The sequence below is a fragment of the Neopsephotus bourkii genome, unplaced genomic scaffold, assembly GCF_033783945.1.
Source record: "Neopsephotus bourkii isolate Nb327-2 ecotype Australia unplaced genomic scaffold, CSIRO-AGI_Nbou_v1 NB_1373, whole genome shotgun sequence".
Taxonomy (NCBI): Eukaryota; Metazoa; Chordata; class Aves; order Psittaciformes; family Psittacidae; genus Neopsephotus; species Neopsephotus bourkii.
Genome location: NW_026901852.1, coordinates 5807910 through 5823653, shown reverse-complemented (window position 1 = coordinate 5823653; position 15744 = coordinate 5807910). Strand labels below are relative to the sequence as shown.

Here is a 15744-nt window from a genome sequence, read left to right as displayed (position 1 = left end):
TCTTAATTTTAATTACAAAAGTGGAAGAGAAATGTAACTGAAGTTTTTCATTTAACTGATAGGAAGATGCTTGGCCATAGTCCTCCATAATCTTAGTTAGCTCTCATGCCTCTTTAGACTGTAGTCTAGTCACAGTAAGTTAACACAAACCAGCACTGCTACGATAAATAATGGTCCTACTTTTTCCCTCCCACTCCAGCCCACATGGTCCATTCTCTTGTGCCAGCACAGCCATTTGTGTGGCCAGGAAACAAATTGCAAGGCAGATTTGGGTTAAAATCAATGCCACCCCAATCCCATGCTACCCCCAAAAGCCAATCTAAAACAATTAATTCTTTCAACAGCAGCACTAGTTATAAGTACTCTCACTGGTTATAAGTGAGAATGAAAGTGTGATATGAACCTTTGCTGGGTGTTCCTAGATGTTGTGTGTTTGGGACAGCCTATGGCTTACACAGCCACTTTCAGGAAGATGTCCTGGATCCTCTGCTTGGCATTTGCAAGATCAGATCTGCACCATGGTATCTATTTTGGGGATCTCTGGCACAAGTGAGACACTGACATGCTACAACATACTACAGCGGAACGCCACCAAGATACTCAGAGGGACAAAGACTAGGACATACAAGAACAGGGTGAGAGAAAGTGGGCTTATTCAGCCTGAAGAACACAAGGCTAAGATGAGATCTAATTGCTGTCTATGGCAATTTAATGGGTGGATATCAAGAAAATGAGGCCAGAGTCTTCTTGAAGGAATGGGAGTAGAGAAAACAGGCACAAGCTGGAACATGGGAAATTCCAGTACTAGGACAAGCTTTCTCACCACAAGGGTGATGAAGCATTGGAACAGGTGCCCAGAGGTCATGCAATCTCCATCCTTGGAGATTCAGAACTTGACTGGACCTGAGCAATCTGACCTAAACTGGCCATGCTTCATCAGGGTGTTGGACTACAGCCCTCCAGAGGTCTGTTCCCAGCTTCTATGATCCTCAGCAAATAAAAACTGGTGAAATAACAAGAAGTGTTAATTCTTTGGGGAGCAGTCTATCACTTGGACTGCTTTCTGTGCACCTCACACAATAGCAACTTTGCAAATGCTGCCAGGTACTGCTGGAACAGAAAAAATAATAATACAGAAACGGTGCCAGTTTTAAGGCTAACCCATCTAAAACTACACATGATAACTTAAAATATTTTTGATTTAAAATATTTAAACACAGTAAGCCAGTTGGCTACAAACTTGGCTTGTACCTTAGAAGATTTCTTTGCGAATGACAGCACAAGAACTCAATCTCATTAATTCCAACACATGTGAACAGTCCCAACGAAGCAGGGAGATAGATCTGGTGCAAAAGCAACTGCAAGATCAGGCCACAAGCCAAGCTAGTTCCAGTTGTTTCAAATTATAACATTTTTACATACATACAGGCAGAAATACTTATCGTGCTGGAATAATTAAAACCTGATTGAAATGAATTGGCTTGAAGCTATTCCCTCCCCTCCCCAAAGTAACATCTTTCATTTTAGACTAAATATGGGAAATTTCATAGTTTCCAGCAACTGATAAAATGAGGCTTAGAACAAAGTTGGAATTAAAATATACTGTGAATCGCTGGCAACTTCTGCTTTATGGTATAATAGTAGCCTTCCATTGCTTGAAACAGAAAAAGCAAATTCAAGAGACATTCTGGAATATTTTAATTCTAAAGGACTTATTTTTGTTTTGACTACTCGACATATCAATTATTTTTCTTAAGGAAGACTATCCCTAGGATTAATGTCACTGTATTAATAAGCAGTATCTTAAATGTCCTAATCTATGACTCTAAAACAGTTTTATGAACTTGATAGCCCCCTAGGCTTGTAAAGGGCAATACTGTCTTTTGATTGTGGACATACTACCACGAATTTCCATTCTTAATGTTGCTTCCAAAAATTATCTAGCCTCTAGCAATAGACAACACCACTCAAAAAGAAACAATAGGATGGTATCTATTTTTACATGCCATTTTTTACACCCCTTGCAGCTTTCTTTAACAAAATTAGCCATTAACCTGTGTTTAGTTGTGCTGCTTTCTACCACTGGTGTCCCAAAGTAGCCTGTTAGCATTTAATCAAATCTTTGCCAGGCCTTTCTTATTTAGATCAGAAGTCTGATGCCCACTCTACAACAGGGAGAAAGCAGTTCCCAGTTTTGCATTAAAAATAGCTTGACAAACTAAACCATTTGCTGTAACCATTTAGAAGTTTTCCTTCTCCTGAAGTGCTCCTCAGTATTCTTTGAACAGAGGCAGCTGTTCTTCAGAATCTTTAGGACCAAGCTGAAATCGCTGATGTGCAATATATTTTGGTTCCTAACCTGCAGGGCTATGTAATTGCACGCACACACTAAGTAAGAAAAACAACACATGAACTGTATTGACATTGTGGTTGTGCCTAGAGCCATACTGCAGCAAGGCAGCACACAAATACGTGGGGAAAAATGGTAAGCATTCCAAAGGGCTCATCTTGTATAGGGTTGTCTGTTTCTCAACATTTGTGGATGACTGAAAAGAACAACCATTGGTTTTCACTAAAGTGACATTGGATACATTTATTTTTCATTAGAAGAATTAAGAGAATTGAGAACTAGCACATTCCTGCACAAACCTCAGGGATTAGGCTGTGCTACATCTGGGAATTAACAAACTAGTCTCAACAAGTTTGATCTTCCTGGGAAAAGATAAAACTGAACTACAGGCTAAGCAAAGAAAGAACTGATAACCTTGCAAGATTTGCTCTGAGTTTTTTTGGTCATGAACCACATAAAAAGAAAGTAATGTCAGACAGAGAAGAAAACTATTATTGCAACAAGCAAGAGTGAAAAGAGCAGCTTGTGAGGAGCCTTCTAGACAAACTAATGGTAGATAATGCACCGATAGTATGATTTTGTTTGCTTCTCTCTAGCACATAAATCCATAAGAACAAGCTGTGCTGTTATACCGCATGTGATTTCATTAAATCCTAAAGCATTTAATGAAGGATAAAGTGCAGTGCTGTATCTGATGCCTGCATGTTTGGGAACCAACATCCCATGGCTGGCTGAGACTACATCTGACATTTTTAAACCTTTATTGTGTGACAAAGGCATTGCAGATCAAACCTCCTGACCTTCATGGCAGTAAATAACAGGAACTTCTCACACAGTAATAGTTCAGCTAATCACAAGGACTACCCCATTTTTCTCATTTTTAACAATGCAAACACTCCACATAGTGTATGAGGTGTCTAGCTAAATGGCTAATGTTCTGTTCTCCAGCTAACATAATATCCTCTTAGCAAACACATGCACGTATTATTCACAAACCACAGGATTTTATCATTTAAAGGTATTTCTCGGTGAACAAGAAAGATAAGGACATTTTGGTAAAACTGTGTGATAAAGGCTTGTAAATTTAAGTGATTAAACCAAAACTTGAAACAAAAAAAAAAAAAAAAAGAAAAAAATCAGTGTAAACTTAATCTATGTATCTGTTTATATATATATATATATATATATGTGTGTTTAAAAGAATATCTGTGTTTTAGAAGCAGCTGAACTGGAATGCTCATCTTTAAATCCAAGATGATTTATCAACTATTTAAAAGATCTAGTAACAATAAAGCAGAAGTACACTATTTTTATTCTGGTAGCAACTAAAAATCCCCCCTAAAAACAAAAGATCCCAAAAGGGGGTAAGGCTGAAGCATAAATAGAACTTTGGCTAGAAGGAAGTTATTTGAAACTTAGAAATACCAAGCAGGAGAGGCAATGGAGCTGGAACAGAGTATCTCAGAAAGACATTTTTAAGTGGCATGTTCAATAAATTTTACCATAGATACTAATGATTGAAAAAAATCCATAAAATAAGAATGGCTGTAATGGCTCAGAGCAAAGAGCAAAGTTCCATCTTATCCAATTGCTCCTTTCTGACTGTGACTGCTAGTAGGTATTGAGGGAAATGAAAAAAATAAGTATAAAAAGATCTTTTCCCAGTATATGTTCTGCAAGACCAAAGTCCAGGGTTCTTCCTGATGTCAGAAGATAAAGGAAATGCATATGTAGTTCATTGAATGGAAAAAGTCTTAACCATTAGAATTATCTTTAAGATCGGAGAATTAACATTGCTTTTAAGTGCCATACAGAGATGTGACTGGTAACCTTTATTTGAGTATGTAAACATTTATCTCTATATCAAACTTCTCAAGTGAATATATTACAGAGATCTGAAATTAAAGAAAGTCATGAAAGAAAACAGAAAACAGATGGCATATGAATATATAACAATTACTAAAGCCCCAACTTTCAAACTTGTGACATAAGAAAAACAAATGCTTCATTCTTCCTCTTTTCTCAGCAAAAAGAAAGGAACAATGGCAATAGTTCATCCCTGAAAATCAATTCAGTAACAAATCAGACACACAGAGAGGATGAAATCAAACATAATTGATTATTACAGTCCTGCTTATGTAATTGATTTCATTGCAAAGTATGAAAATGCTGCTGCTAAAAGCAAAGGTATTTATGTGCCATTCTTGTTCTCAGAATACGCTGTAGGAGTCCCACATTGGATCAGTGCTCCCATATGGCTGGCAGGAACTTGCAGGTCTACCATTTCCATACATTCAGAACAGAGAAGCCTCCTCAACAGTAGAGAGTGTATTTCTATGCCTGACTGTGCCTACAGTGATCCCAGCTATCTTCAAATGTTAATTACCTTTTAAAAGAAAATAGCAGAAAAGAATGCAAACTGTACCACCAGCTCTGCAGGAAAGGCAGAGGAGTGAGCAGGGACCTATTATAATTATACACCTGTATTTCTTGTTCTCCAAATAGAATTAATTTTCTTTTCTCCATGTGGTCATAATAATAATACACTCTGGCTCCAGCAAGCTGAACTTCTCAAAGAATGTCTCTTTCAAGACTATCCTCTAGCAATAAAGTATAACAAAGGGAAAACTTTAACATGTGTGTTGCAAAGAGCAATGAGACAAAAGTCAGGAATAGACAAGTAATGGGAAACAAAGTTTTGCTTCTAACACATGGGGGATAAGTTTTTGCAGGGGGAAAAAAAGAAGTAACTAGTGACATTATGAAAAAAGCAAACAACGAATGACATTTACTAGACTGGTGGGAGAGCATGGGTGTTCTGAGCCCAAAACGTTAGCTAATCCAGGGGCATAGTCCAGGCACAAGTGTTTCCTGAAGCATGAAGAAAACACCATATGGGTGTCCTGCAAGTCCTCTGAACAAGAATAAATACTTTTGCCTTAGCATTCTCTCCATTACATCTAAGTGAGGTGGTGGTCTGAGCCGCAAATGCTATCACTGCCAGTTACACTGGGAACTTTGCCTTTCGGATACCTGAGAAGCTGTAGCATCCATCTCCTACATTGCCATTTTGCTAACTCCTGAATGCTCTGGAGTATATGAACTGGGCAGGCACACACTGAAACGTCCCAGAACAAAATTCAGATGCCCATTTGGGTTACTTAGACTGATGTTTAAATGCTAGACTTGTGAATTGAGAACTTCTGATGTGGTTTGTGATGGGTTTTAAAAGAACTTTCAGAAGAGGGTAATTGAGTCTTGAAGAACTTTGATAGACATTGTTATCAGACAAAAATACTGTAAATAAGGAGGGCCAAGCTTTTCTCTTAGCTCTTGCCCCTTAACTCCACAATGAACAAGGTAACGTTCATTGCAGAAATCATGTTTACTGGAGATATCAAGGCATGGCTTCTATCCACTAGGTTACTTCTCCCACATTCCTGTTTACATAAAGAAAGGGTGAGGGGAAGGAACACAGCATGCATAATGTTAATAAATAGGAAATTTAAACAAAGGCCTTATGAGATGAGCTTAATTTGTCTCTTGTGTGACAAAAATAATTTCCTTTGGGAGAAATAAAACACTTGAATTAGAAAAGAAGGAGAAAGGAGGGCAAAAAAAAAAAAAAACAACAAAAAACAAAGAAAGATGGAAAAGACAGTTGAAGGGCCAGATTCACTGAAAACAGATCTGACAGGAAAAGGCATATGAAGCTATTTGCCATCAAGTGCAGCATGCGTGCATCACCTCCTGGCAAGTGAGTTTAAAACTGTCAGAACACTACGGCTAGCACATTCCTGGTATTCATATCAAGGGACCGCAGACAAGGACAATGATCTATCTAAATATTTACCACTCAGTGAAAACGTTTTAAAAGTGTCCTTTTATGGATTTATTTTAAGGACACAACCTTCCCACTGCAAATTTTGAGTGCAATCTAAAGGTATTCTAGAATACTTCTCTGTGCTTGTTAAGCCAGGCGGCAAACTTGTTACCTCCTAAGTCCTATGCGAGAGGAGCACACCTCAGTTTTCCTGCTCCCTATCCTGCATTTCTGAGAAGAGAATCTCTCTGAAATTTTACTGCTCAAGGCTCCTTCTTTAACATGACATACGACCATTACCTCAGTTTCATTGCAGCAGAAGATATCGGAATGGGTATAAAATTGTGGATCTAGGTCAGCAAGGGCTGGAGCTGGATTAAATAAAGTCTTTACTGGAAAAAAGAAAAAAAAAGAAAGAAAAAGTCTAAATCTCTGGTGGTTTAGATTCATAAACCATCACTTGAAACACCATTGAGTTTAATTCACAGCCCCAGATGCTTATTAACAACACACAAATGACTCTCGGTTCCTGTAACCTCATTTATAGAAATGCTACAAGCTTTGTTTACTTTAATAAAGTTCCCTCTGATTTATGTGCAGGCACCTGTCATGATGGGAACATGACAGAAGAGTAACAGAAAAAATAACCAAGAAATGACTAACTAAAAAGGGGGGAAAGCATTAGCCAGCAATGCAGTTTGTTTAACTGAGGATGCTTCTTCCAGGATTTTAGTAAGTGTAGTTCTAGAGTTTTTTTCAGTGTTGTTATCTGCATTCTGTACATGAAGCAACAGGGGTATGGAGTAATGAAGGGCATGTCCAGACAAGGAGTTAAACATGCTTCTGAACGTGTTACCTAACTTGTTCAAACTGCCACATTATAAAACTGTAGTGTAGATGAGGCATTGTATGTTTTTAATATGCTATCTGGCAGAGCTAGGCCTAAACTTAACACGTGGTACAATATGTTAGTTAACCTAACTTTAAACTGTAGCCTAAGGCCCTGTGTAGCAGCAGAAAAGGTTTGTCATGAGGACAGTGACTTACTCACTGCTAGCACAGGAAATCTTCAGACTTGGTTTCTCACTTTGCCAATTTCATGATTAATACTTCTGTGTCTTAGCCACAAGGCCATCATTTCTATACAAAGCACACTCTCTTACATTAAAAATATTCCTTATAGTAAGTGATCACATCTTCCAAATTGGATGCCTGTGTTTTCAGACTAAGTTTTAGACCCTATGCTATAGCACATAATATTCAGACCATTCGGAATCCCAGTTAATGCCCTAGAAGAGAAAGATGCACAGAGACCTGTGAAACCTGAGTACTGACGACTTCAGAAGATGACCTTTTTGATTAACACTCTGAGGGTTTTAGCCTTTGACTGTACAACTTTATCATGTTTCTCTACCTGCCTTGGTAAAATGAGTATAAAAGTGACAAAGACATTTACTCAGAAGTCAGAAAATGCAAGGATTACCAATGAAATTTTAATTTGGCTCCCTTATATTATTACAATACAGTATGTATTATAATAAACTCTTTAATTATATGATCACATACCACTGAAAAACAGCATGTGATCACATAATTAAAGACTGCAACATAATACATATGCAGAAAGGATACAAATTAAGGTTTCACATGCAACCTTAACTCTTGCATTTCCTATTTCCTGAATTGCAACCCTAACAAAGTTTTTTAAGACACAAATATTTAAGGTATCCTTTCCTAGGTAAAACAAACAAACAGCACATATTGGAAAACAAACTCTGTCATGTGGTATCATACCAATGCATAGACGGGTCAGGAGCAGCATTGGAAGTGTTCCAGCTTGGGTTTTAAGTAATACAGATGCATCATGAATAGCGTGCAATACATTACTAATAGTTTGCTCCCATATTTAATATCTGCTGAGCCTGGGGGGAGATAGAGGGACCATAAAATTCTCTTTCAGGCTGTGAAGAAGCGCATGGCTTGTGAACAGGGAAATCTGTTCGGTCTCCCTGAGGTACACCAAATTATTTTTTGCCCAGTTCTTTCTCATCCTTTGCCAAGAATCCATACTCCTCACCTAGTTTCCATTCTGGATGCCTCCTTACATAAGCACAATGCAATAGTAACCTTTTTCACTCAACTTGCATCACATAATAGCTCTTTATGCCCCTTATGTTTTCTTTTTTCCTCTTCCGGTACCCACAGCCTACTCCCTACCTCCCTATTCCAATTTCTATTCAAATTCAACAAATCCTATTATCTAGTCCAATTTTGTTTCTCTTTCAGTTTCTTTCTTCCTTCATCCTCTGCCACCCCCAAAATCAAGCAAATCCCTCCTACACTTCTCTTTGAAATCTACTCTCTGTCCCCAGCATTCCTGTCCAGCTTTCTCTCTTCTGTATTCAAATCAAGGAAGCTCCTGCTCTGCACTTCCTGGGCCTGTGAGAGATCTTCAGTAGTATAAAAGAAGTTACTTAAAATCAGATTCAGGAACTACACTGAAAGTCATGCTGCCCAAAGGGACAACTGCTTGCATGGACAGACCTCATGGGAAGCTAGCTGTGAAGCTCTAACAAGTCTATGTGGAAAGTAGTTATTTCTCAAAGGCAGATGATACAGCAAAAATCATGCAGATTTCCATGCTATTGTAAAGGCTTTTCTTTGAAAGAAAGCTCCTTTGCTATCAAGACTCATGGAAATTTTAAGGTAGGCAGTATTCATAATTTAAAAGGGGGTAGCCCTTTTAGCCGCTGTGCTTTGGCAGAAATTACAAGGAGATTAACCACAGAAAAACAACTGATCTGAAAAATCACAGCCTGAGATTAAAAAGGTGAATCACCTGAAAAATAGATCCCTTCCTTGCAGGTGGCACAGAACCTTAATAACGGAGGTTGCTTCCAGCCCATTCTTTGCTACAGTATTAATAGGCTGGACATTATCAGTCATCTTTTATAAAATCCTTCATTACAGAAGCCCTCAAACTGCTTTATAGACTTAGATATACACTACATTTTGCCCATCAATGAAGTGGTTCCCCTCTTGGAAAAATCAGCAGCTGCACAATACGTGGCCATTAAAGACCTAGAATTTTCCTGTCAGATTTCCACTACAATTCATACCCACTTCATATCATTATTCACAATTAACTTTTCCTTTTCCCTTTCCCTTTTCCTTTTCCTTTTCCTTTTCCTTTTCCTTTTCCTTTTCCTTTTCCTTTTCCTTTCCTTTCCTTTTCCTTTCCTTTCCTTTCCTTTCCTTTCCTTTCCTTTCCTTTCCTTTCCTTTCCTTTCCTTTCCTTTCCTTTCCTTTCCTTTCCTTTCCTTTCCTTTCCTTTCCTTTCCTTTCCTTTCCTTTCCTTTCCTTTCCTCCTTTCCTTTCCTTTCCTTTCCTTTCCTTCCTTTCCTTTCCTTTCCTTTCCTTTCCTTTCCTTTCCTTTCCTTTCCTTTCCTTTCCTTTCCTTTCCTTTCCTTTCCTTTCCTTTCCTTTCCTTTCCTTTCCTTTCCTTTCCTTTCCTTTCCTTTTCCTTTTCCTTTTCCTTTCCTTTCTCCTTTCCTTTCCTTTCATCTCTGTATCTTTAATAACCTGTGCCACAATGAGTGGATATCAGAACATGAAATGTCCCTTGATAGCTTACAGATCCAGGTGATGCTGAACAGAAGCCAAGGGTTCTTGCCTGCGTGTCCACATTCTTTCTCCATCTTACTGTATTTTTTTTTTTCAGTAAGAATGAAGACAAATAAGTAAAAACAACCCAACCCTTGAAACAGAGGTTTGAGGCATCTGGGTTTGCATCTGTTTTAAACAAAAATAGTCTAGTGCACTTCTTAAGATGCAGTACTGCATTATACATGAGGGTATTGCAGGCTAAAAGAAGGAAAATTGCAGGAACAATTTACAGTTGGCTAAGGATAGATTTTTACAGTGCTACAAACTCAGCTGTTTACTTCGATTTGACTGCACATGACATTTGAACATGTGTAGCCTACTGCTTTAAAGCAGAAGCAACCGAAGCTTTCTGGATGCGAGAGCTGCACAGTGGTAGCTGACTGACAGCACAGAACTATAGCTGGCCTTCAGTTAACTACTATCTTTTCTCGATATATTGTGCTGTCTACAGATGCTAAATGCTTGCATGTTAGTTCCATGTATCAGGTTTGGATTTTTTATTTTAATTGCCTTAAAAAAACACCCCTCTCTTCTGTCACAGACTGGCATTTTGCCATATGAGGGTGACAGAAGTGTGAAGCATCTTACCAGAGCTATGCATAGAGTTAGAAGTAGACAAAATAAGTCATGGATATTGACTCGTGACTCAACTATAGTCCATTAACCACTAGGTTAAGAATGCTTTTATCCATTTTCATAAAACATAAAGCTCTGTTCCCCCCCCTTATATCTCAAGCATTTCAGATGCTACTCCGTTTTCTGAAGTTTTTGCCTAGATTTGCATGAACCCAGCTTTGATATTTCAAACAGAAGTCAAAACATTTTTCCCCATTGTTTATAGAGTTTATAACTATTACCACCTCAGTTTCAGAGCCACTCTCCTCCAGCCTCCCATCTAGTTCCATCTCTGACCTGCATCTCTATCCCCTCCCAGTCTTATCTTCTCGATAGACATGAACAACATACTTTTAATCTCATACAGATGTCTCACTAGGATAATTATTTACCTAGTGTTCAAGCACTGTGGCAATTGTGCTTGTGTAACTGAAAGCATTACAGGCACTTAAACAAAAAAGCCATCATGCTGGTAGTAAAACACCATCCTGTTCAAGCAAAATGACAGTTTTCATTTACATATATACCACACTGAAGGAACAAGCACCTACATTTAAAAGTACAATTTACTAATGATTTCACAGACCATAATTGTCTATTCAATGGCAACATGTCAAGTCACACTCTAAGAATGTTGGTTAAGAAAAAGCTTTAAAGATCTTTGCTCCTATGCAGAAAACCACAGCCATACCTACTGCTATGCTGGGAGAACAAGGGCATAAGTCTGTTTTTGAGGTCATTTCATTCACTTCATTTTGTGTAGAACTTTACTGACTTGCATTCGTTATCCTTGTTCTACTCTGGAATAGTATCAGACTTAGGCCAATGGTTCCTGACCTAACAAGATTATACTGTATTTCTTCACAGCATGAAAATCAGAGGAAAAGCAGCACCAAACATATACAGGTTGATTATAAGGGTATGGGTCAATTTTCCATGCAAGGTAAATACTGCGAAGTTTAAAAACTGGACTCAGTTTTCATTGGTGTAGCATGGATTTGTTGGCTATTGTTTCATTTCTAAATAAAACCAGTATGACAGAAACCAGAATAGGCCTCCTGATCTTTATTTAGAAAGCACGATAAAGACTATTTTTCATGCCACACAAATGAGGGAGACAGAATGGCTTATGTTAAATTACCTCCACTGGCACGTGCCATTTTCAGAACTTCAAGAGAAACAGCAGGAGTTATTTCTAGCTGGCAAACAACCACTTTGGCTTTACAGATGACATCAGAAGCCCTCTTCAGATCTTCAAAATTTAAAAGCAGGTTGGCTCCTGGGACTATGACAATAACATTCTGTCCTAAAGAGAAGATATTGTGGTTTTTACGTTAACATTTGCAATAAAGTATGTAAAACAATTCCCTGCTTTTCTACAATAAATTTCAGATGAGTGTTTCAATTTACTTTCCAAAAAGTCCGCATTAAAGATTTATGCATTGCTGATATTTTCAAGTGTTGGATGCTTTTAAGATTCAGCTGGACAGCGTGCTGGGCCATCTTTGTCTAGACTGTGTTTTTGCAAAGAAATGTTGGACCAGATGATCCTTGAGGTCCCTTCCAACCTGGTGTTCTATGATTCTATGACATAACTGAAGATTTCAGAAGATAATCAGAAAGATCATCAGACTAATGAACAATACACCACACAACAAATACAGTATATATTCCACTGGCAAAAGTCACATATGAGCTTTCCCCAGATTTATTTTGGTGTTTTCTATGAATTCTAAAGATTCACTGTACATTCACTGTACAAGTCACAGTGGAGATGTGCGACATATCCTAAGGCTGATATTTCATAGAATCCTAGAATGGTTTGCATTGGAAGGGACATTAAAGATCACCTATTTCCAACCCCCTGCCATGGGCAGGGACACCTTCCACCAGACCAGGTTGCTCAAAGCCCTGTACAGTCTGGCCTCGCTTTGTCTTCCCCTTTTAGTCAACAGTTTGTCAGCACTACTTTGTGTTTGAAAAATAGCCCTCAAGTTCTTTCTTATTCAATCCAGCTTCATTTCCCTCCTCAAGAAAATAGAATGAAGCTATTACTTCTTGCACACATAGCTGCCCTATCGCATTTTACACACCTCATCAGTACAGAGCACCAGGACGGCAGGGGACACAAGTGATGGGGCAATTTGCATTCTCCTAAAATATGCCAGTAGCACTTGGAAAAGCATCAATGTGATTATTGAGTTCATGTGCCAAAAATGCCATAAACATTTTATATTTTCCCATCAGCTGGGAACAGAAGACTATTTCCCACAGCTATGAAAATGATGCACGTTCTTCAGATTTCAGAGCAGCAGGCTTGCTCCATTTACCTGTGACACTTCAAGTCAGGGCCCCTAACTATCATCAAAACCAGAATCAGCTAGTCACAAAAACCCAGAAAGGTAAAATGTCTGTGTCTAAGGGAAGCCTTATCAGGAGTGAGTAAAGAAGGTGGGTGACACATTCTGCTGGCCAGCAGAACAGTCTAAGCAAAACTACAGGTGCAGAAGCAAAGCAGTATCTCAAAGCACTTGAAAGATCCTTTTAATTCTCATAGTTTGTTTTACAGTTAGGTGAGGAGGGTCATTTACGTAGGTTCCAAATGTTCCCTTGTTTTCTTTCAGACATGCAAGTTGCCTTCTTTCATTGCAGTTTCTTTCTTTCATTGTTTTTCTTAATCTCTGTTACAACACCCAGAGACCTTCAGGCATAAGAGCCTTCAAATTAAAATTTATTGTTAATCACTCAGGTATTAAATTCAATAAGTCAGTTGTTCCTTGATTTACAGGCTCAGCCCGCCCCCGCTGAAGATTCCTTTAAGGACTGCCAATCATTAAAGCTACCAATTCTGTAATGAACTGAATTACTCTGTAAATAAATATTTATGTTTTTAAATGCATTATTTTTGTTGAATGCGACTTCAAAGTCCTTTGAATGAGAAATGTGCAAAGCTTGTCTCCGTAAATATGCTCTGAAAAGAAAGCAGGACAATGGAAAGAATAATATAGTGATCTCAGAGGGAGGGGCCCAAGCTTTCCAAAGCAATTCTGCTGTCAATGGTTTGGTACAGAACAGCTGCATATGAAAAGCAAAACCTCAGCATTTAAAGCCAACGCCCTGCTTTTCAACAGACAATGATGGGCATCTCGGATAAAAAAAAGAAAAAGCCTTCTGCAACAAGTAAATGCTACCAAAGATACCTGAACCCTGTAAAGGGAACATTCAAAGGCAAGTTCAGCCTTATTTTGAAAGCTTACAGGGTGCAGCAGTGCAAACAGTAAAAGGGAGGAAATCAGTGGACAAAACCACATTTCATTTCTGCCTGGACTCTGTGCTACCTAGAATCTCAGACTCTATCCACATGTCTTGCTGCATTATCTTGCTGAACTATTTAGCTGTACTGACATGTATATTATTATTAGACTTTAGAGCTAATGGCCCAAGGCAATAAGGAAGGCTGTTTGCTTAAACCCATATGTGCAAATTCAAGGTAGACCATGCTGCACTGGATCACAATCAGAAGCTTTTCTTTGCAACTACAGAAGGTCAGAGACTTAAAGTCTGCTTTCAAACCTGCCAGGGAAATGCAGCACCTACTGCGGTACAACAGTCCGGATGGGCTTCACCCAAGCTGGAGGGAAGTAGCCACGTTCTGTTCTTAGCTACACATACCACACTAGCTGTGAACAACAGCACTCACCACAAGCTTACACCAGCGTGCATGAAAGCAGAATCTGGACCCATGCACTCATAATTAATACCAGAATCTTGTATTACCAGCAACCATTTTGTTGAAAGCAATTCTTGCCAGAGAAATCAGATGGGAAATTGGCACCAGGGACAACCGAGTTAAAGACAGATGGCAAAGAGGGGTGGGATTCATCTTGTCCAACATTGACTAATTTTTAAAGTTTAAGAGAAAAATCCTACAATCTAGGAAATTCTAAGAAAACTGATTTCTAAAAAATAGTATTCTAAGTTCCTTCAACTAGGAGGAGAGACAAGCATTTTCAGAGGTTTTATACTCTTACATATCTCAGATATCTGTGTGATGAGGAGATAAACTACTGTCCAGAAAAGCCTATGTACTTCTGTTAACTCTAGGGGAAGCCTTAAGCCATACACCTCATTTTGAAACAGCTCAAGCGAGGTTAAATGTTACCCACACTAAGAATGAGAAAAATATACTCACTGCATTGCCATTAATTCCAAAAGATCTTTGCTTAGACTAAAAATTCACACTTTTAATGGGAGCATCTATATAATTTTAAGCATTGCAGACATCAGCTGGAATATTAAGGGCCGCATTCACAGTTGCTATAAGCTAGAACAGCTAAATGAAGCTGATAAGCTTGTGGAGGCTTACACCAGATGGGGATTGGGTCCAATCAATACTTTAAACAGTGTGAATACTGTCCCCAGTTGGGCTTCTAAACCTGCTACTGTCACTTCTTAGAAAGGTGGGTAACCCAAGCTAGATTTTTGTTACAAGCGACATTTTATAGATGCCACTAGATGAGAAGTGCCAACAGAAAAATCAAAGCCAAACCATTCACAACACAGTGCAATAATCATCACTTTTTAATATGGATGGCGAGCTAAAAGCCATCGGTAGAGCTTAGAACTCCCCCAAATCTCAAACAATGTAATGATAACAATAGCTGTGGAGCTTCTGCATAATAATAAGTAAATAAACAAATAAAGGTGATATTTGTGACCAGAAAATAACGTTACATGAAAAATGTTTGCTGCCAAATCACACAGTTCATGAATATGAGGGCAAGTTCTGGGTGTGTCATGCTATCATAATTTTTATGCAATTACTTGGTAGAAGCATTGTGCAGTCTCGTACACAAAACATTTAAGATCACGAGGAATGTCAATACATAGTTATCCTATAAAAAATTAGGTGACATTTCTTCATAACCCTGAAGGTTCCAAACAAAGATTTTCTCGTTGGAAAGTATCGTTCAGACAAGCTGGCATATGTATTCTATGTTTGCCCTGTTTATTTAGCCTTATCTCAATATATATTTTGAATGGGTTTTTACTGGTAGTGCTTTGGTATTGAAGGTACACTAATCTATAAAATAATGCCTATTTACCATTCATGAATCATTAATAAATTTACTGTAAAGTCAGCACAATGCCTATCTCAAGTGAGGGTTATCTCACAGTGTTCTGTGTAGGTGAGCTCTAACTTGTAATAATCAAGAACACTTTAATCATGACCCATCAACCTCTGTTGTCCCTCCATTTAATTTCTGCTATGAACCTTGAAGTTGTCAGA

The 15744-nt window shown here is 38.3% G+C and overlaps 1 protein-coding gene across 1 annotated transcript in view; it reads right to left on the bottom strand.

Annotated features, from left to right (window-relative positions):
* Positions 1 to 15744, bottom strand: part of RBKS (ribokinase) — a 70576-nt gene that overhangs the window by 24514 nt on the left and 30318 nt on the right. Inside the window, exons 5-6 of the mRNA XM_061367229.1 lie at positions 11596 to 11760; positions 6474 to 6565 (exon numbers count right to left, since the gene is read on the bottom strand). Of these exons, the coding sequence (XP_061223213.1) occupies positions 6474 to 6565; positions 11596 to 11760 (257 nt within the window). The remainder of the gene's footprint in view (positions 1 to 6473; positions 6566 to 11595; positions 11761 to 15744) is intronic.